At 44.3% G+C, this 20,928-nt stretch overlaps 1 protein-coding gene across 7 annotated transcripts in view; it reads right to left on the bottom strand.

The window, feature by feature from the left end:
- ddx11 (DEAD/H (Asp-Glu-Ala-Asp/His) box helicase 11) overlaps window positions 1-19,579 on the bottom strand; it is a 72,829-nt gene extending 53,250 nt beyond the window's left edge. For 4 of the 7 annotated variants that reach the window (XR_009446868.1, XM_048548390.1, XM_048548393.1 and 1 more), the window contains exons 1-9: window positions 19,012-19,238; window positions 18,265-18,408; window positions 16,194-16,439; window positions 12,736-12,822; window positions 11,828-11,976; window positions 10,892-10,934; window positions 9,602-9,709; window positions 8,297-8,384; window positions 1,045-1,256 (exon numbers count right to left, since the gene is read on the bottom strand). Coding sequence is in view for 6 of the 7 variants with exons in the window: in XM_048548390.1 (XP_048404347.1) it covers window positions 1,045-1,256; window positions 8,297-8,384; window positions 9,602-9,709; window positions 10,892-10,934; window positions 11,828-11,976; window positions 12,736-12,822; window positions 16,194-16,439; window positions 18,265-18,405 (1,074 nt within the window). In the remaining variant the exon portion in view is untranslated. Of the gene's footprint in view, window positions 1-1,044; window positions 1,257-5,525; window positions 5,591-8,296; window positions 8,385-9,601; window positions 9,710-10,891; window positions 10,935-11,827; window positions 11,977-12,735; window positions 12,823-16,193; window positions 16,440-18,264; window positions 18,409-19,011; window positions 19,254-19,314 lie in introns of those variants that run through there. The other 3 variants (XM_048548392.2, XM_048548391.1, XM_059652270.1) reach the window with 3 other exon arrangements.
- Window positions 19,580-20,928: the final 1,349 nt, after the last annotated feature.

Consider the following 20,928-nt stretch of genomic DNA (forward strand, 5'->3'; position numbering starts at 1 on the left):
AGCAGTCGACAATATTTGCACGTATTTGACATTCATCACAAATTGAAAAATGCCCAGCAATCTGCTTCTTTTTAGACTCTTAAGCATGAATGTTTTGAGCATAACTAGAACTGCCTGGTGGATAGTGTGGATATATGAACAGATGAGGAGCTGGATGGTGCTCGAGGAACAACTCAGCTCCTGAATCCGCCCAAAGTCTGTCCACCAGCTACAGTTCAGAGCTGGAATTCTTGGTATTAATTAACCTGAGCAGTGCAGGGTTCTTCAAAACGCGAGGCGTGACATTACTCAAAAGCAGCCGGTGCTTCAACCATTGGGCTTCACGTGCACCTTTCAAACAGGAGGAAAGGGAGCTGTAACATGTTTACACTGCACCAACTCAACTTGCCACAACCTCTACCAAATGAAGATCTGATGAAGAGTCATCTAGATTCGGAAATGTTAGCTTGCTCTCTCTCCATGGAAGCTGCCTGACCTGCTAGGATTTCCAGCATTTTTTGTTTCCAGTACAGATTCCAGCATCTGAAGTAATTTGCAAATCTACCAAGAAACAAAGTTGTGGCTCTTTGAGTTTGCACTTTCTTCCTGTGTCTGTGTGGGTTTTCTCCGGGGGCTCCGGTTTCCTCCCACAGCCCAACGATGTGCAGGCTAGGTGGATTGGCCTTGGGAAATATAGGGTTACAGGGACGGGGTATGTCTGGGTGAGATGTTCTTTGGAAGGCTGGTATGGACTTGGTGGGCCGAATGGCCTGCTCCCACACTGTAGGGATTCTATGATCTATAAAACCTTCAAATTTGTCCCCAAGTCACATACTGTCCCAAATTGGATTTATACCACTATAATCTCATTGTTGCCGGATTCAGATCATGCACCTCCCTATGCAATGCATTGTCAGTATTTTCACCGCAGCTTCAAGCAAATGACCCATGCACATTTATTTATTTTTAAAAGGATGACCATAAATGCCCTCAACTCAAATTTTTTTTTTAAAAAACAAATCTAAAGTTGATTTTTGCTACTGAACAAGATGAACTTTCCCATACCTGTGCTGGTGGAATGGCAAAGCGGCTGGCATAGTACGGACATGCCTTCATCTCCTTCCCCAACAACACCAGCTGCTCAATGTCCTTCACCTCCACCAGCAGCTCATCACGCAAGGAATGCATCTGCTCGTGACTGTAGAACGGGCACGTGACTCGACTCTTGCGTCTCCGTTTCAGAGTTTCCACCTCATCCTCGTGGAGTTTTCTGTCGGCTTTCAGAAAATGTCATATGTACATCTGCTCTCGCCATGAGCCTGACAGTGCATTCCCACTCAAAGAAGTGTTAGACCATTATATCAGTGGAAGAAAAACCTCTCTCAGCACCCTGTTCCTCAATGATTAGTAAATCAGAATCCTCATTAGATGTGATGATACAAAGGCTTTAAGAGGCGTATTTTGTCCTAGTGTTTTTATGAACAGAGCTTGAGGCAGAGGTGCTGAAAAATCTGTTCCGAGCCAAGAAAGTAAACAGCTTGTGTGGCCTTGGGTTTTTTTTAAAAAAGTTGGAACAAGAGCAGCAGCTTGAACTCCCACAGAATCAGGATTTTAGTTCAGCTTTCAGTAGCTATTGGGAGTTTGGAGGCTGCCATACATCTCTCCCTGCAACAGCAAAACTCTCAAGTTCTCTTTCTCCCTCCCTCCGTCCCAAGTTTTCTCTTGATGTTCCTTCCTCCTGGACTGGAGGACTGCATGTGAGATAATTTCTTTTACTGATTCTGCCATTACCAAGCATATGTTTATGGGATGTTATTATAACGAAACACAATTAGTAGTTTAAATAATCTATTTTTAGTAGTAGTTAAATAATCTATTATTTTGTTAAGTTTTCCAATAAAGTTGTTGTTCCAATGCTTTTTTTTGTTTGTATTTTAACTATAACTGTATGAATAAAGTGTGTTTTACTTCAAACCTGGTAGTTCACTGACGAGAGCATTATCAATATTGTTTATATAGAAACAAACATAGAAGATTAGATATAGATAAAAGACTCGTGAATATTTACAGTTGGTTCACTGGTAATTCACCTCATTTATTCTTGTTCAGCCTGAATTGGCCATACCATTTCCTATTCTACAGTGACTATGCTGCATAAGTATCTTACTAGTGATGAAGCATTTTGGCAATTACATGTCAAAAGTGCCCGATAAATGAAGGAACTTCTTTCCTCCAACTCTAACCTGTTTCAAAATGTTTGTTAATGGAATTAACCAATTCCCTCAACTGGATTGCTAAAGCTCTGCATTCACTTTAGTGTGAACATCAAAATAGGAGTCAGCAATTTACACTTTGAACACACTCCACCATTCAATGAAATCTACAATGTAACCCCACATACCCAGCTTTCAGCCCTGGCCAAAATACCTTTAGTTAATTAAATCACTCCAATTTCAGACTCAAAAATTAATAAATGACAGAGCATCAACTTCTATTTGCAGAAATGTTCCAAACCTCTACCAGTGTGTGTGTGTGTGAGAGAGAGAGAGAGAGATAGAAAATGATTCCTAATTATACTCCTAAGGGGTCTCACTCTAAAAATTTCTAACCATACTTCTGAGACATAGACTTCCCAACAACTGGATGAGATTCCTTTTGTCTATCTAACCTCATCTACTTAATGTGTTCAGTTAAATCATTGTAATGCTGCCCAAATAAAAAAATGCTGTAACTGTTCACCAATAGATTTAAGAGTGGGGCACTGCCTGAAATGAATTTTTTTTTAAAGTTAACAAGGAACAGGAGGTCAAAGTTTAAGTCCTGTGCCACATTGAGTCAGTAGATCTCAGCAGCAGGTCATGGTGCAACATTGATCATTGAACTAGAGGGGCCGAGGGAAATGTCGGGGACGACGTACCAAGTCCTGCCAGTGAATGCTCCATATGATACACATGAAAGTGAGGATTATCAATGGGTGGCCAGGTTTGAGCCTCACTCTCAATACCAGGAGAACAACAATGTCTAAAGTACCTGTTCTCCCATAGAAGGCCGAATAGCTATGTCAGAGTCTGCAGTTCTTTGAAACTTCCCTACCTCAGAACTAGGAAGAGTGGAAAAATCCTGAGTCCAAAGCAGTGATACTGTTAGACATGTGGCAGGGTCATTTTGATTAGCTCTGAAATAGACCTCAACGTAGAAAACGATTTTACCATTTCTCCCTAACTCAGTAGGGGTATGCTGTAGTTGCAACTCATTTCCTGTTACTTCCTGTTTAATGGGAGGATAGGAATCTATGAGACTGTAACAAAGCAGAGTGGCACTGAGCCTGATATGCAGGCAGGCCAGGTCTTGGAACAAAAAACAAAGGGAAGTCTAGCACAGAACAGGCCCTTCGGCCCTCCAAGCCTGCGCCATAACTAATGCCCTAACTAATCTAAAAAAACAAACCTTCTGTCCCTTTTCCGTCTGCTTCCCTCTATTCCCTCCCTATTCACTTAACCATCCAGATGCCTCTTAAATGTTGTAAAAGTGCCTGTTTCCACCATCTCTTCTGGCAGTCCGTTCCAGGCTCCTACCACTGAGTGTGTGAAAACCTTCCCTCACACTTCTCCCTTAACTTTCCTCCTCTCACTTTGAACCTGTGCCCCCTTGTAATTGAAACTTCAACCCTGGGAAAAAGTCTCTGCCTATCCACCCTATCTATGCCTCTCATAATTTTGGAGACCTCTATCAGGGCTCTTCTCAGTCATCGTTTTTCGAGTGAAAACAATCCTAGTCTTTTTAACCTTTCCTCACAGCCAATGTCCATGGGACCAGGTAACAACCTGGTGAATCTTCTCTGCACTCTCTTCAAAGCTTCCATGTCCTTCCCATAATGTGGCAACCAAAACTGCACACAATACTCCAAATGTGGCCTAACAACGGTTTTATACAGCTGCAACATGGTTTGCCAACTCTTGTACTCCATGCCCTGGCCGATGAAGGTAAGCATGCCATATGCCTTCTTAATCACTTCGGCTACCTGTGCTGCCACGTTTAGGGAACTGTGGATCTGCACGCCCAAATCTGTCTGTATGTTAACGTTCCTAAGGGTTCTGCCATTTACAGTACAATTACACCTAAATTTGATCCTCCAAAATGTATTTGTCTGGATTAAACTCCACCTGCCATTTCTGTGCATAAGTCACCAATCGATCTATATCCTGCTGCATTCTTTCACTATCGTCAGCACTATCAGCAACTCCACCTGTCTTCGTATCATCTGCAAACTTACTCATCAGACGATCAACATTTTCCTCCAGGTCATTTACATACACTACAAACAGGCCTCAAGACTGATGCCTGTGGAACACCACTAGTTACTGGTCTCCATTTTGAAAAACATACTTCCACCGTTATCTTCTGACTTCTGTGGCCAACCAGCCAGCCCACCCGAAATCCCATGTGATTTTAGTTTTTGTACCAATCTGCCATGTTGGACTTTATCAAATTCCTTACTGAAGTCTATATAAGCTACATTCACAGCCCTTCCTTCATCAATTATCTTTGTTGCTTCTTCAAAAAATTCAATCAGGTTGGTGACAGACAACCGTCGTAGTACAAAACCATGCTGCCTGACACTAACTAGTCTATTTTCTTCCAAATGTGCAGATATCTTGTCCCAAAATATCTTCTCCAAGAGCTTCCGCACCACAGACACCAGGCTCCCCAGCCTTACTTTCTAGCTTGTTAGCAACTTACAAGTTGATGTAAAGTTGCTCAGTAACTAGAATATCCAATAGCTGGGTAGTGAGCATACATTCATCTCATTATTAAGGTGCCCATCTCCACACTTCTGTTGCTGAGAAACTCATCTATGCCTTTCTTTTGTCTACACTTAAAATGTCCCTCCTTTTTAAAACCCCACAATGGCCATGCCCCCTTTCTGTGTACTCTTCTCCAGCCCTACATCCCTCCAGTATATCTGCTCTCAGCTAATTCCCAATCTTTCCTTCAACATGCCGGAATTCAATCACTTCACCACTACTCGACTGTGCCTTCAGTTTATGTCAGCTCAGAAATTCACTCCCTACATCTGCAGCTTCTTGATCACACTTTCTTCCTTTAACAAGCACTTTAAAAGGCTCTCTTTTTGAACTTCCAGTCATCTGACCTAAAGTTTCGTTCTGTTGGTTTGTGTCCTATTTTGTCTTATAATGCTCAGACATAAAATACGGCCAAAGATATTTCCATCATTAGTCTCTCAATCTGAAAAAAAATACTGTGCTAGGGAAATGGTCTCATGTACAGGAATTTGTTAAATCCCTAGAACTATCGCAGGTGAAGTAACTAGCCTCAACCTGGAGAGGTCTGGCACCTGTTGGTGAGAACAGCTTCATCCAAAAGACTGAACCAAACAATACAAAGGCAAGCCAATCCACAAAAGTCTAGCCATCAGCCAAGAGAACACATCACAGCCCTGTTCCACCACCACTGCAGAGTAAAGTTCAACCTTTAGAAGTAAAAAAGACAGAATAATGTTGCCGACATAAATAATTGTGGCATACCTGCAAAAGTAAACTATGGAGCATTTGAACTTTACAATGGGCCCAATAGCTCACAGCCAATTTTCCAGGATTTCTACAAATCTTGGCTTCAACCTGCTAAGGATGGGAGGACAAAGAGAATATGTGACAATGTGACTGCAGCTTAGGACGATCAAGGGAGGAAAATTTTAATGTCCAAAAGAATATATTTGATGAGAGGACAGCAAAAACTTCGAAGGAGGAGCAGGGGAGTTACAGTTTAGCACTAACTTTATAAAATGGACTATTTGGACAGAGGTAAAACCATGAATAATAATTGGAGATAGCAAGGTGCACAGCTGGATGAACACAGCTGGCCAAGCAGCATCAGAGGAACAGGAATGCTGATGCTTCAGGTCTGGACCCTTCTTCAGAAATGGGGGAGGTGCAGGGGATACTGAAATAAATTGGGGGGGGGGGGGTGCAGATGGAAGATGGATAAATCAACAGATAGGTGGAGAGGAGACAGGGTTGGAGCCAGTAAAAGGTGAAGTAGGGAGGGGAAAGGTCAGTCCAGGGAGGACAGACAGGTCAAGGAGGTGGGATGAGGTGGGGCTTGAGGTGGAAGGAGAGGTTAGGGAGGCGGGTATGAGCTGGGCTGATTTTGGGATGCAGTGGTGGAAGGGGAGATTTTGAAGCTTGTGAAGTCCACATTGATACCATTGGACAGCAGGGCTGCCAAGCGAAATATGAGATGCTGTTCTTGCAGCTTTCGAGTGGCATCATTGTGGCACTGCAGAAGGCCCATGATGGACATGTCATTTAAGGAGTGGAGGGGGAGTTGAAATGGTTCATGACTGGGAGGTGCAGTTGTTTGTTGCGATCCGTTCGTAGGTGTTCCACAAAGTGGGCCCCAAGCTTCCGTTTGATTTCCCCGATGTAGAGGAGGCCACAACGGGAATAGCAGATACAATATACCTCATTAGCAGATGTGGAGGTGAACATCTGCTTGAAGTGGAGGGTTTTCTTGGGGGCTGGGAATGAGGGTGAGGGGGTGATGTGGGGCAGGTGTAGCACTTCCTGTGGTTGAATGGAAAAGTGCCGGCTGTGGTGAGGCTGGCGGGGAATGTGGAGCGGACAAGGGAGTCACAGAGAGAGTGTTCCCTCCAGAAAGCAGATAAGGGTAGAGAGGGAAAAATGTCTTTGGTAGTGGAGTCAGATTGCAGATGGTGGAAGTGTCGCAGGATGATGCATTGGATCTGGCGGTTGGTGGGGTGGTAAACGAGGATGAGGGGGATTCTGTTTGGGTTGTTACTGTGGGTAGGGGCTGTGAGGGATGAGTTCTAGGAAATGTGAGAGATACAGTCAAGGGCATTTTTGACCACTGTGGAGGAGAAGGTGCGGTCCTTGAAAAACGAGGACATTTGGGATGTCTGGGAGTGGAATGCCTCATCTCAGGAGCAGATGCGGTGGAGGTGAAGGAACTGGGAAGAGGGGATGGCCTTTTTGTAGGAAGTTGGGTGGGAGGAGGTGTATTCTAGGTAGCTGTGGGAGTCGGTAGGCTTGAAATGGATATCGGTTTCCAGATGGTTGCCAGAGATGGAGACAGAGAGGTCCAGGAAGGAGAGAGAGAGGTATTAGAGATGGCCCAGGTGAACTTACGGTTGGGGTGAAGGTAGTGGTGAAGTGGATGAACTGTTCAAGCTCCTTGTGGGAGCATGAGGTAGCGTCGATACAGTCATCGATGTAACGGAGGAAGAGGTGGGGGATAGGGCCAGTGTAGCTTTGGAAGAGGGATTGTTCCACGTAACCTATAAAGAGACAGGCATAGCTTGCGCCCTTGCGGGTACCGATGGCCACCCCCTTTGTCTGTAGGAAGTGGGAGGAATTGAAGAAGTTGTTAAGGGTGAGGACGAGTTCAGCTAAGCAGATGAGGGCGTCAGTGGAGGGGGACAGGAAGAAACGGAGGCCCTGTAGGCCATCTATATGGGGAATGCAAGTGTATAGGGACTGGATGTCCATGGTAGAGATGAGTCTTGGGGACTGCTTTGTGCAACACCTACGATCCGTTCGCAACAAACAACTGCACCTCGCGGTCACGAACCATTTCAGCTCCCCCTCCCACTCCTTGAACATGTCCATCCTGGGCCTCTTGCATTGCCACAAGGATGCCACCAACGTAGGTGCAGGAACAGCATCTCATATTCCGCTTGGGAACCCTGCGGCCGAACGGTATCAATGCGGACTTCACAAGCTTCAAAATCTCCCCTCCCCCTACTGCATCCCAAAACCAGCCCAGGTCATACCCGCCTCCCTAACCTGTCCTCCCAACTATCCACTCCTCCAACCTCAAGTTCCACCCCCATCTCCTCCCTACTAGCTGCATCCCGTCTGTCCTCCCTGGACCGACCTATTCCCACCCTATCTCCCCAACTACACTCACCTTTACTGGCTCCATCCCCACCTCCTTGACCTGTCTGTCTCCTCTCCCCCAACTTCTCCTTTATCCAGCTTCTATCTGCCTCTCCCTTTCTCCCTATTTATTTCAGAATCCCCTTCCCCTCCCCCATTTTTGAAGAAGGGTCTAGACCTGAGACATCAGCTTTCCTGCTCCTCTGATGCTGCTTGGCCTGCTGTGTTCATCCAGTTCTGCACCTTGATGTCTCAGATTCTCTAGCATTGACAGTTCCTACTACCTCTGTAACAATAATAATTGGAAGCAGTTCCATTTCTGACAGAATCAGAAATCCCCTCAAGTTCAGACTGAATGACACGACAGATTTTCACAGGAGAGAAATACAGGCTCCACTCACCACGTTTGTTTTTCTGCATTTCCAGGCACCTATCGTTGATCAGTTGGAGCGATCGGAGGCGCCTCACCTCATCATTTACACACATATTCTTCGTGGAGGAGGGAGAAGAGAAAGAGGAGACCAAAAAAAGGAACACGCTCTGCCATTTGGTTACTGTCACACATTAACAACTAAATAGAGCATACATGCTAGAAATGTACAGCACAGAAACAGTCCCTTCGGTCCAACTTGTCCATACTGACTAAATATCCTAAATTAATCTAATTCCATTTGCTAGTATTTGGCCCATATCCCTCTAAATTGCAGTAAAGTCCAGACACAGAGATGGAGCACCATGTGGCAGACTTTATTTTTACCAAAACCAGGTAACACAGGGTGACTCCCAGGGGTTCAGGTTCAAATGTCTTTTGGCTGGGGTCTGGTATTGAGTGATCTGAACTGATAGATCATCATCATCCGTTACTATAGTCAATGTTAGGGGAGATTCCAGTAAATTGGTCTTTGTAGGCTTACAGGTATCAAAAATAAAACCACCAAAAGGTTAAAGTCAACTTAAAGAAAAAGCTCCATTAATGATTAAACAGGTAAAGAAATCACCTGTAATTCAGAGCTTTACGTTAGGGAGGAGATATAAAAGACCAGTAAGCATTTGGGTACCTTCAGTCCTGCCCATAGCTATTGGGAGGTACGTGTTTACATCAGGTTAACAGGTTCTGGTTTAGTGCTGTCAATGGTGGAAGACACTGCCGGCATCCACGATTCTTGACTTAACAAGAGGTAGCAAAAAGCCTTGGGCCTTTCCTGCTCTTGGCTGTAGATTCACCGGAAAGGAAGTGTGTGATCCAACAAAGTTGGTACAGACTACGTTGGTCAATACAAGTTCTTTGCTTTCCTTTCAACTTAGACTCCTGTTGCTGCCAAGAATCAAGATCTTTGAATGTTCAAGTTAAAATTCTCAGCAATATGACAAACTCACTCGCTCCCAGGACCTGGATACCAATCAGCTCCTAGAATCCCTAAGTTTTCCCGTCCTTCTACAATCTTCAGATCTTTGAAATCAACACAAGAGAGTCACTGTATTTTGATTCATCCTATTTCCTTTCCATTTTTTCTTAGTCCCTGTGTCCTGTACGCATTCTTCAGCCTTTCAAGTTGATTTTCCAATTAAAGAATGAGCCATCTGTGTGGCCTGTTCCAATTTCCAGTCTGGTTAAGTGACACCAATGTGATTCAAAGGCACACCAAGCAATGATAAGAGCTATGGGGATCCTCAAAAGGTGCAGATCAGCCCCCTCCATGACCTACCTGCCGGGATCCAAGTGACACCAGCCTGATATCCTTGCCAAACGGACTTTTCTGGACTTCGTGTATGAACTGAGCAAGCTGCGAGTGTGTACGACTGCAGTAATAGATCTGGGAGTGGAAAAACTGTATTAGATCAGCTCATGTAAAGAGGGTGGTCACATCCAAATGCTCTAGGCATTCACTGTCATTCCCTTAGTTCATGGCAGCACAATCAACCCAAGTAACCTGGTCTTTGACCCCAAGGTGGTCATGGCGGGATAACCTCATACCCTCTGGAGATTGAGGTAAACCTGCTCCATCAACTTCCTTTAAAAAGTGAGATTCAAAAACCCAAATGGAGACCATTCGCAGATGGTGTGGTACAAAGCCCTGTAAAGTGAAAGACATTGTATTCAGTACCCACTTCCTGTTGCCTGCAAGAAACAGCAGGGGATATTACAACTGAGCTCAGTGTTTCTATGGTAGGTTGGGTTAACAAGCAATAGTAGTCAATGTCCTTCTGATTGCTGAAGCATTTCGTAAACCAATGGAATTAGGCTCACCCTAAAGCTCCAGCCCTCTTATCAAATACATTTTCTTTTTATTTATTCTTTCATGGGATGTGAGCATTACTGGCAAGTCCCGTATTTGTTGCCCATCTCTAATTGTCTGTAAACTGAGTAGTTTCCCAGACCATTTCAGAGGGCAGTTAAGAGTCAAGCAAATTGCTAAGGGTCTGGAGCCACATGCAGACCAGGCCAGATAAAGGTAGCAGACTTCCTTAACTAATTTATTCTCTAAAAGGCATTAGTGACCAGATTGATTCTTGTAAATAAAAACCTATCTTAGTTTCAATCACTATTACAAAGACAAACTTTCAATTCCAGATTTACTACTTAAATCTAATTTCCACGAGCTATTAGCAGTTGAATGGATGTCATCGCAGCACTAGCCTGGGCCTCCAGTTTACTAGTTCATTGATATTATCTCAAAGCCATCATCACCAATTCACTTAATTTACTCTAACACATCAATGAACTGCAGCCTGGCCTAATTCCAAGTGTCCACTGCATTCTATATGAAAGGAAGAGGTGCAGTTATATTTAATGGAAGATCAACTACAGTTGAAAGAGATGATTTTGGTGAATTTGCAGCTGCTGATGCTATTAGGATTCAATTTGGCTCAAGAGAATAACAACAAATCAAATCACTGGCACTTGTTTTAGGACTCCAGGACTGGCAGGCCTTTGTGATATCTATTGGGTACAATTCATTAAAATGACTGAGTTAGAGAACTTCTATCCTCCAAACCTTTGTCACATGCTCTTCCTCCAAATCTTCCTCATCAGACAGGCTGGAAAAAAAACATTAAAAAAGTAAGAACCACTTGTAAAGCATAGAGACCTTGCTTCACACTTTGCAACACACCATTTGTGAATTATCACCACACTTTCATAAGTTGATTCCCTCAGTGAATAGAGGAGTCCACAGCCTAAATAATTCTACAATTAAACAAGTATCTCAGCTTGCTTCTTCTCCCCTCACTACACAGGTACAGGCCGGGGAGATCAGAAGCCATTTTCACATGAAGATAAACTTGTTGTTGTTCGATATTTCCAAGACAGAATGGCCTAGGGATAAATGGGTGGAGGTCAGAAACTCATTTGCCTTCTCAAGCCTAAAACAACATGGTCAATTGTCTGGCATATTCTCAAACTTAAGGCTTTGTAACCATCAGCTTATTAATTTTTCACTCACAATGACACTGGGGAAACCAGTGAACCTAATTATTATAGCAATTGGAATTTTAAAGTTACACTGACATCATGAAATTCAGGTCATTAGGATATTCACACAGAACGATGGGGGAAATCCATTTGGCACAAGATCTGAAAATCACAACAGCATCAAAATCAATCTGACTGGATGAGGCTCAGGGACAACACTTTGACATTAGGCAGAAAGTTTTGGGTTCAAGTGCCATCTCCAACATTTGTTCTGGGCTGACACTTTTGCATGGCCCCAGCTGCCTGCTCAGGTGGATGACCCAGGGCAGTGGCATTCTCAGCCAAAATTTAATGGTCAATCTTTCTGGGAAAATAGTGTCACTTTGCTACCTGTGAGATTGTACTGTGCACACATTTGGCCACTTTTCACTACAACAATGCACTTTGAGATTTACTGAGGTCATGAAATGCAGCGAGTCTTTCTTTCTTTCTTTCCCCGACAGACCAGGACTTCACCTACTTCAAATCTTGTGGTTTCTTTTCATCGTCACTCTCATAATCTGCCAGAATAAAGCTGTCATCCTCCCCATCCAGAGCCTCAGCGTGTTCAGAAGTCACCACTTCTCCACTCATCTGAATGAGTCGCTCAGTTTCATTGTCATCATCTCTCTGGGACCAAGCATAGGTAAAACAGTGACAATTCTGGCAACTGCTTGACAAAGATAGCAAATGCTTACCACATCCCACAGAAATGCGAAAAATGGATTATTCCTTGATCACACTGAAACAGTCCCCTTTTACAAAACAAATCATCCAGGCTTATGATCAGAAAAATTCATAACAGATGCCATGAGCCCCTTCATTGCACCACAAATTAAATGCTGAGACAGGATGACAGAAAGTATTATGGTTGAGACACTAAACCAAGTCCACCACCATACATCTATAATCATTGACAGGCATTCTTGTACACTCGGTCAATATTTGTCAAGATCACTCAAGAAGAAACAGATTTGTCTCCTATCAGATTTTTACCTCCCATTTTAAAATGACAAATCATAGTGTATAAATTGACTGCTGTATTTCCTACATTACAAAAAAAAATTATTTTACATCTAAAAGTATGCTGATGGCTGTGAGATGTTTTGGGACATGTTGAGGTTGTGAAAAATCACCACAACTGCAACATTTTCCTTCTCTGCATACAGCAGAATGATTCTTACACAAGTGGCATATGTAGGTCATGTGAAAATCAAGGTTAAAATAAATAAGATTGCGCAAAGGGAAGGCAGTAGAGAATATAGGATCATCTTGCACCATAGCCCTGAGTGAGCAATATTACAGCTGAAAATAAAATATGAACACCCAGTCATTCCTTCCGTCTCGATCACCTCCCTCCACACTTCAACCTTAATGAAAAATTCATACCTTGCGTTTTAAAGCATATTTAAGTTGCACATTGTTACGTATTTTCTCCAGTCGCTCTTCTCTCCTCTTTCTTTTTAATTCTTCATCCTGAAAAACGCAAGTTGGAGATACCCACGCACTTTAAGGTCAACTCAATCTTTACACAGCTATTTACTTCTCATAAATACCTTGAGACTAAGGGGAGCAGCTCAGATTCTCTGCAACCATTCACAAGGTGAGAACATTTCCTGACCTTCTTCACAGAGAGATCAAACTCTCAGTCCCTGTTTACTACATTTAGGAAAATGGGAATATAACGTGGGAAAACTTAATTCTTTACTGCGATCAAATTTGGTCTCCCTGCTAGAAAAAGATGTTGTGAAACTTGAAAGGGTCCGGAAAAGATTTATAAGCATGTTGCCAGGGTTGGAGGGTTTGAGCTATAGGGAGAGGCTGAATAGGATGGGGCTATTTTCCTTGAGCATCACAGACTGTAGGGCAACCTTAAGAGGTTTATAAAATGATGAGGAGTATGGATAGGGTGAATGCACAAGGTGTTTTTTCCCAGGATAGTGGAGTCCAAAACCAGACAGTATAGGTTTAAGGTAAGAGGAGCAGGATTCAAAAGAGAAAGATCTGTGGGGCAACTCTTTCTTGCAAGGAATGAGCTGCTGCAGGTGCCGGTAGAGGCTGGTACAATTAGAACATTTAAAAGGTATCCAGATGGGTATATGAATAGGAAGGGTTTAGAGGGATATGGGCCAAATACTGGCAAATGGGACTAGGTTAATGTCGAATAACTGGTCAGCATGGACGTGTTGGACCGAAGGGTTTGTTTCTGTGCTGTACATCTCTATGACTCTATGAGTTTTCATCATCAAATGAGCGGATTCAGCAAGAAGTTAGTATGAGACACTGCCTGAACTTCCTTCAACACTTCCGAAGCCATTGCTATAGCTGTGTTTGAATCAACATTTTGCCCTCTCACTCTCATATATTGTTTCTTCCTCAGGTCGTTGACCTTCACTGATCAATTATCCAATAACTTGGAGATGATTCCCTTTTATCATAATCAGCATCTTGCCATTTTGATTTATTTCTTCCATGACCTCTGTAGGGAAATTATTGGACAAGATTCTCAGGGGCAAGATCTATAAGCATTTAGATGCAAATGGACTGATTCACAATAAACAGCATGGTTTTGTGCAGGGGTGGTCATGCCTCACTAACTTCATCGAGTTTATTGAGGTGATGAAAATGATTGACAAGGGAAAAGCGTGCGATGCTGTCTACGTGGACTTCAGAAAAGGCTTTGACCAGGTACCTCGTGGTACAAAAGATGAAGTCACATGGTATCAGGGGTGAAGTGCTTTATTTATAGGATACAGAGGGTAGTGGTGTTCCACAGGGATCAGTCCTGGGACCTCTGCTGTTCGTGATTTACACAAACGATTTGCAAGAAAATGTAGCTGGTATAATTACTAAGTTTGCAGATGATATAAAGATTGGTGGAGTTGCAGATAGTGAGGAGGATTGTCTGGGGGTACAGCAGGATATAGATCAGTTGGAGGCACGGGGAGAAAAATGGCAGATGGAGTTTAATCCAGACAAACAAAGTGATGCATTTTGCTATGTCAAGTACAAGTGGAAATTATACAGGGAATGGCAGATCCCTTAGAAGTATTGATATGTAGAGAGATCTGAGTGTGCAGGTTTCTTTATTCATTCATGGGATGAGGGTGTCGCTGACCAGGCAGCATTTATTGTCGTGAGATAATGGGAACTGTTATCTCCGATTCTCCAGCATCTGCAAAGCGTGGAGCTGGATGAACACAGCAGGCCAAGCAGCATCTCAGGAGCACAAAAGCTGACGTTTCGGGCCTAGACCGGCCCAAAACGTCAGCTTTTGTGTTCCTAAGATGCTGCTTGGCCTGCTGTGTTTATCCAGCTCCACACTTTGTTATCTAGCATTTATTGTCCACCCCTGCTTGCCCAGAGGGCAGTTTTTTTTAAAAAAAAAAAGAGTCAACCACATTGCTGTGGGTCTGGCGTCACATGGAGGCCAGACCTGGTAAGGATGGCAGTTTCCTTCCCTAAAGGACCTTAGTGAACCAGATGGGTTTTGTGGCTCTTTCCGACAATAGACAATGGGTTTATGGTGATCAGTAGATTCTTAATTCCATATATTTTATTGAATTCAATTCCATCATCTGCCACGGTGGGATTTGACCCTGGGTCCCCAGAACATAGTGGGTCTCTGGATTAAGAGTCCAGTGATAATAGCACTAGGCCACTGTCTCCCCACAGATCACTGCAAGTAGATAAGGTAGTTTAAAAAAGAAAGGCCTATGGCGTGCTTGCCTTCATTGGAAGGGCCATTAAGTAAAAGGATAGATCAGTTATGCTGCAGATTTTCAGAACTTTAGTCAGGCCACACTTGGAATATTGCGTGCAGTTCTGGTCACATGACCAGCAGGATGTGGATGCTTTGGAGAGGGTACAGAAAAGGTTTACCAGGGCATTGCCTAGTATGGGGGATTTTAGCGATGAAGAAAGGTTGAATGGACTGGGTTTGTTTTCACTGGAACACAGGAGGTTGAGGGGCAACCTCTTGGAAGTTTATAAAATTATGAATAGCATGGATGGATTGGTAAGTAGGAGGCTTTTTCCCAGGGTGGAGAGGTCAATTACTAGGGGACACAGGGTCAAGGTGCAAGAGGCAGAAACTTAAAAGAGATGCATGAGGCACGTTTTTCACGCAAAAGGTGGTGAGTGTCTGGAACGTGCTGCCTGAGGAGGTGGTGGAAGCAAACACAACAGCAGCATTCAAGAAGCACCTGGACAAATACATGAAAAGGAAGGGAATAGAGGGATACGGATCCTGTCAGTGAAGGCAGCTTTAGTATGAAAGGGGAAAATAAGTCAGCACAGACTTGGAAAGCCAAAGGGCCTATTCCAGTGCTGTATTTTTCTTTCTTCTTTGTAGCCTTTAATGAAATTTTGACAATGATATTATTCTGCTGGTTTGGTAATGCTGAGTGGTGCTAACAGCGAGGATTCATTTCCTGCTCTGGCTGAGGTTACCACAACGGCTCCACCTTTTCATCCTCACTGCTCACCTGCAATGTGGTGACCCTCAGGTTAAACTCAGCACTCAGTCATCTCTCTCTTCAAGTGAGAGAGCAGCCTACAGTCCTTTGGGACCATGGTGACTATACCATTTCCTGTTTCCCAATTCTGCAACACAGTCTTCAAGCCAAAACACCAGCTCCCACCTGTAATGAACTCATGTTCTGACATTCGTCAATCCAACAATCCCAAATATCCATATAGCAAACAAACTTCATTGGATCGAGTAAACCCATCATTTGAAAAACATTAACTTTGATAAGCTAGAAAATTTAAATGGCATGGCTGGCATTAGCAAATAAATATCATCACATGTTGAAGGCACCAAAGAATTTATGCATAAAACTGACCTTTAACTTATCGACCAGATCACGCTCAGCCTTCTTCTGTACAAAATCAGTGATCCAGTCTAATTCAGCCCCCAAGACCTTAGCTTCTGGCCCCTTACCATCAACATCAGAGGCATTCTGGGTATGATGTGATAGACCTTGCTGTGGCACATGATCTTCCAAAAGCTGGGCTGCTTCCACCTTTTTCTTTTCTTCAAAGTCTCTGAGCCAAGTGAGTGCTCCGCAGATCAGACTCAGTGACTTTCCCTGAGGGAGCGATGGCAGCCACAGTTAACATGTCAGAGGCCATTGTGAGAAAATATCCAGTAAAAAGTGTCTGCTTTTATGGAATACATCCACCTCCTGTAACACTTACCCTCTCACAGAGAACTTCTATCATTAAAAAAAAACATGTCTTTGAACTGTGAGCAATGCCACAGGAGATCAAAGCAAGCACAGTCACTCTAGCAGCCCTCCAGCAATGAAACCAATCCTCAGACTGAGGATAACCTGTACTGAAGTCATGGGCTAACATGCCATGTACAGCACAATGCTTTTTCAGAGGCTCTAATTTAAAGTCACAGTGATTGAATTTCATTATTCTGCCTGTAATTGGGAGATAACTCAATGCCAGTGACTATTATTATGGTGAATTCCTTACATTATTTCTTCCTTTTCCGGCGCTCCCTAAAAAATATTGAACTATTTGCCTTAATATCTCCTTATGAAGCTGTCTGTTGCACATAGGCTGATAACACTCCTGTGCATTGCTAATAAATGCAAATTCCTGTTACAATGCTCCTGATTTACAGTGCCTCAGAGCCTCTGACATGTGAGGAGCAAAGCCATTAGCTTCTGCTAGTTCCTAAGCAAACAGCACAACACACAGAAGATAGGGAATACAAGTAATACAAATTACAGTCAATATGTACAACTGTACTCAGGTCAGTATGATCTAAATGAACGGTAGAACGGATTGCAGGGACTGAATAGCCTACTCTCATCCAGAGTTTAGGAAAGGAGTTTTCCAACTCGCTTCCTCTTTAAGCGAGCCCTGGGTTTTGCACTGTATTTCAGAGGAAATCACGCAACAGATGGTGGGTGAAGAGAGCTGAAAATCACAGTGCTTAAGGTAACACACCCAAACAGAACAAATCCAATCAACCAACTGGTCTGCTCCATCATCTTTTGTCAGTACTATCACGATGAGAAACCTGTGGACATGCACCCCATGTTCACCAAGCCCCCTTGCTGTCATCTGCCATTCTCTTTACGATCAAACACCTAGCCAATTTTGGGTATTCTGCAAATTTCCTAATAATAAGAGCCACATCTAAATCATTAATATTTACAACAAACAACAAGGGATCCAAACTGAGCTCTGAGGAAATATCACTGTAAACTAATTGCTATTTGCCTTTGTTTCCTGAAACTGAGCTAATTCACCACATTCTCCAATATCCAATGGGCTTTAATTATTCTGACCACTTTACCATGTGGGACATTGTTAATTCCCTCATTAAGATTATTCATACGGACAACATCCACTGCATTAGCCTCATCAATCCTCCTTGTTACTTGCTCAAAAACAGTTAGTAAGTTGGTAAGAGGTGATCTTCCTTTAACAAAACAATGCCGACTATCCCTGAATAATCTGCACCTCCCCAACTAACAATTGATCGCCTCTCTCAATACTGATCCAGTGATTTTCCCACCACCAGACTAATCAATCAACGTATGTGCGATGCCGTGCATTCATTTAGAATAATGTTTGCAGACACCATTCTTCTTGTACCACAGCTGCATCGTGTGAGGATTGGAAGGTAATCCTCAGGGGAACTGTTTCCTCCCTGACTTCCATTAACAGCCTAGCAAACAACACATCTAGCCCTAGACAACAAAGTGTGAAGCTGGATGAACACAGCAGGCCAAGCAGCATCTTAGGAGCACAACATCTAGCCCTAGTGACTTATTCATCTTCCAAGCGTTCAGATCCTCCAGCACCTCCCTTCTCGTTAGGTTACGGAATGGAAAGCAACACAATTTGAATGGGGATAACGCTATCTGTGACAGATAGTAGGTTAAAACATACCGTTCCAGTAGGACTCTCAAATATTCCAATCTTTCCTGCTTCAAGCACATCATACAGCGCACTCATGAACTCCTCCTGGATTGAGTAGGGCTTGAAGGGGAAAAGGAATCTGGAGGAAGCTTCAGAGTTCTCCTCAGCCATATCCTGCAAAAAATGCAGATTGAGAAGGAATTGTCAAGCAACTGTTGACTTCAGTCTGGCTGCAATAACTCTGTTGTTCCCCCTTCTGAAACTGATGCTCAACCAGGGTGGCACGGTGGCTCAGTGGTTAGCACAGCAGCCTCACAGCGCCAGAGACCCAAGTTCAATTCCAGCCTCGAGTGACTGTCTGTGTGGAGTTTGCACATTCTCTCCATGTCTATGTGGGTTTTCTTCAGGTGCTCTGGTTTCCTCCCACAGTCCAGAGATGTGCAGGTTAGGTGGATCGGCCATGCTAAATTACCTATAGTGTCTAGGGGTGTGTGGGTTATTGGGGGATGGGTCTAGGTGGGACGCTCCAAGGGGTGGTGTGGACTTGTTGGGCCGTAGGCCCTGTTTCCACACTGTAGGGAATCTAATCTAATCAATTCAAACCTAGTTCATTCACCCTCACATTAAGTGGGAGATTTCCACCCCCTCAATGTGATCCATTGGCTGGGATCCGCCCTGAGATGATGCACCAAATGGATCGCCACAATTAGACCATCCACCCAATATCCAACCGCCTCTCGACCAGGATGATCTAACCCAAATAATAAAGATCCGCACCTGATCGGGAGATCCACCCGCCCTGGGGATCCGGGACAGGCCCACTGCTGTCCCTAAGGCTCTGGTTCACCTCACAGATGACGCTGGGCCCGGGGTCAGTGCCGGGCCCCGGTCAGAGGTGTACCCGGGGCCCGGTATCTGTACCCGGACTCAGTGCTGTACCTGGGCCTGGGGGTCTGTGACTCGCGTTCGAAGGTCGCGCCGAGAACAGCCGCCTGAGACGCGGGTGTTCCTCGGAAAGGATTGACAGCGTCTCAGGACCAATCACATTCTGATTGGGGCGGGCCACATTACATCACTTACCAATCAGTGGAGAGGCATCGGAATCAGCCATTTGAAAGCATCAACTGTAACCTGCAACTGACCAATCAGAAGGAGAGAAATGTCATCGGTGGAGACCAATGGGAGAGAAGGGCCTGACCACAGCAGCCAATGGGAGAGTGGAGCCTGACTGCAGCAACCAATGGGTGAGCGAAGCCTGACTAGCAGCCAATAGGAGTGGAAACAAACAGAAATTGTTGGAAAAAGTCAACAGGTCGAGCAGTATCTGTGGACAGAATCAGAGTTACTGTTTCGAGTCTAGTGTTCCCTCCTCAGCCAACAGGAGTGAGGGGTGGTTATCTGTAGCAGCCAATGGCGGATTCTGTCAATTGTAACCAATAAGACAGCAACACCGTCATCCGCAGCACCCAATGGAAGAGCAAGGGTATCCGCAACACCCTATGGGAGAGTGAGGCGGGTCTGCAACGCCCAATCGGAGAGCACGGGTGTCCACAACACCCAATGGGAGAGCGAGGCGGGTCCATAATACCCAATGGGAGAGCGAGGCGGGTGCACAGCTCTCAATGGCGGAGCGAGGCGGGTCCATAACACCCAATGGGAGAGCGAGGCAGGTCCACAACACCCAATGGGAGAGCGAGGCCTGCCTGCCGCAGGACCATGCATGCCCCGCCAGTCACACTACCCTCCCTCACTGTTGACTAGTGACTTGGAGGTGAACTTGAAGGAGATGGTGTCCCCTGTATTTGTTGCCTCTGGCCTAGATGGAAGTGGTCGTGGGTTTGGGAGGTGCTGTCTGAGGATCTTTGGTGAATTTCTGCAGTGTATCTTGTAGATAGTACACACTGCTGCTACTGAGCACTATTCATTCGCCTTTCTGTTGATTCCCTTTATTGCTGGTTTGCCTCATGATTCACTCCCCTCACTGCCGGCTCTCTGTACTATTCACTCCTTTCACTGCTAGTTTCCCTTATCACTGACTTCTTCACCATTGACTTATAGAGTCATAGAGCTGTACAGCATGAAAACAGATTGTTCGGTCTGAGATAACAAAGTGTGAAGCTGGATGAACACACAGGCCAAGCAGCATCTCAGGGGCACAAAAGCTGACGTTTCGGGCCTAGACCCTTCATCTGAGAGGATTGTTCAGCCTAGTTTGTCCACGTCGACCAGTTATCCTAAATTAATCTAGTCCCATTTGGCCCATATCCTTCTAAACCCTTCATACACTCGTCCAGATGGCTATTAAATGTTGTATTTCTGCCCACCTCCACTGCTTCCTCTGGCAATTCGTTCCACACAAGTAGCACCGGCTGCGTGAAAACGTCAGACCCCTTTCAAATCTTGCCAACTCGCCTTAAACCTTTACCTCTAGTTCTGGACTTCCTTGCCCTAGGAATAATACCTTGGCTATTCACCCTATCCATGCCCTTCATGATTTTATAAGCCTCTATAAGGTGACCCCTCAGTCTCCGACACTCCAGGGAAAATAGCCCCATACTATTCAGCTTCTCCCTATAGCTCAAATCTCCAGCCCTGGCAACAACCTTGTATATCTTTTTTGAAGCCTTTCAAGTTTAACAACATGTTTCTTATAGCAAGAGCCCAGAATTGAATGCAGTATTCCAAAAGTGTCCT

Source organism: Stegostoma tigrinum, chromosome 18 (assembly GCF_030684315.1).
Source record: "Stegostoma tigrinum isolate sSteTig4 chromosome 18, sSteTig4.hap1, whole genome shotgun sequence".
In the NCBI taxonomy this organism is placed as follows: Eukaryota; Metazoa; Chordata; class Chondrichthyes; order Orectolobiformes; family Stegostomatidae; genus Stegostoma; species Stegostoma tigrinum.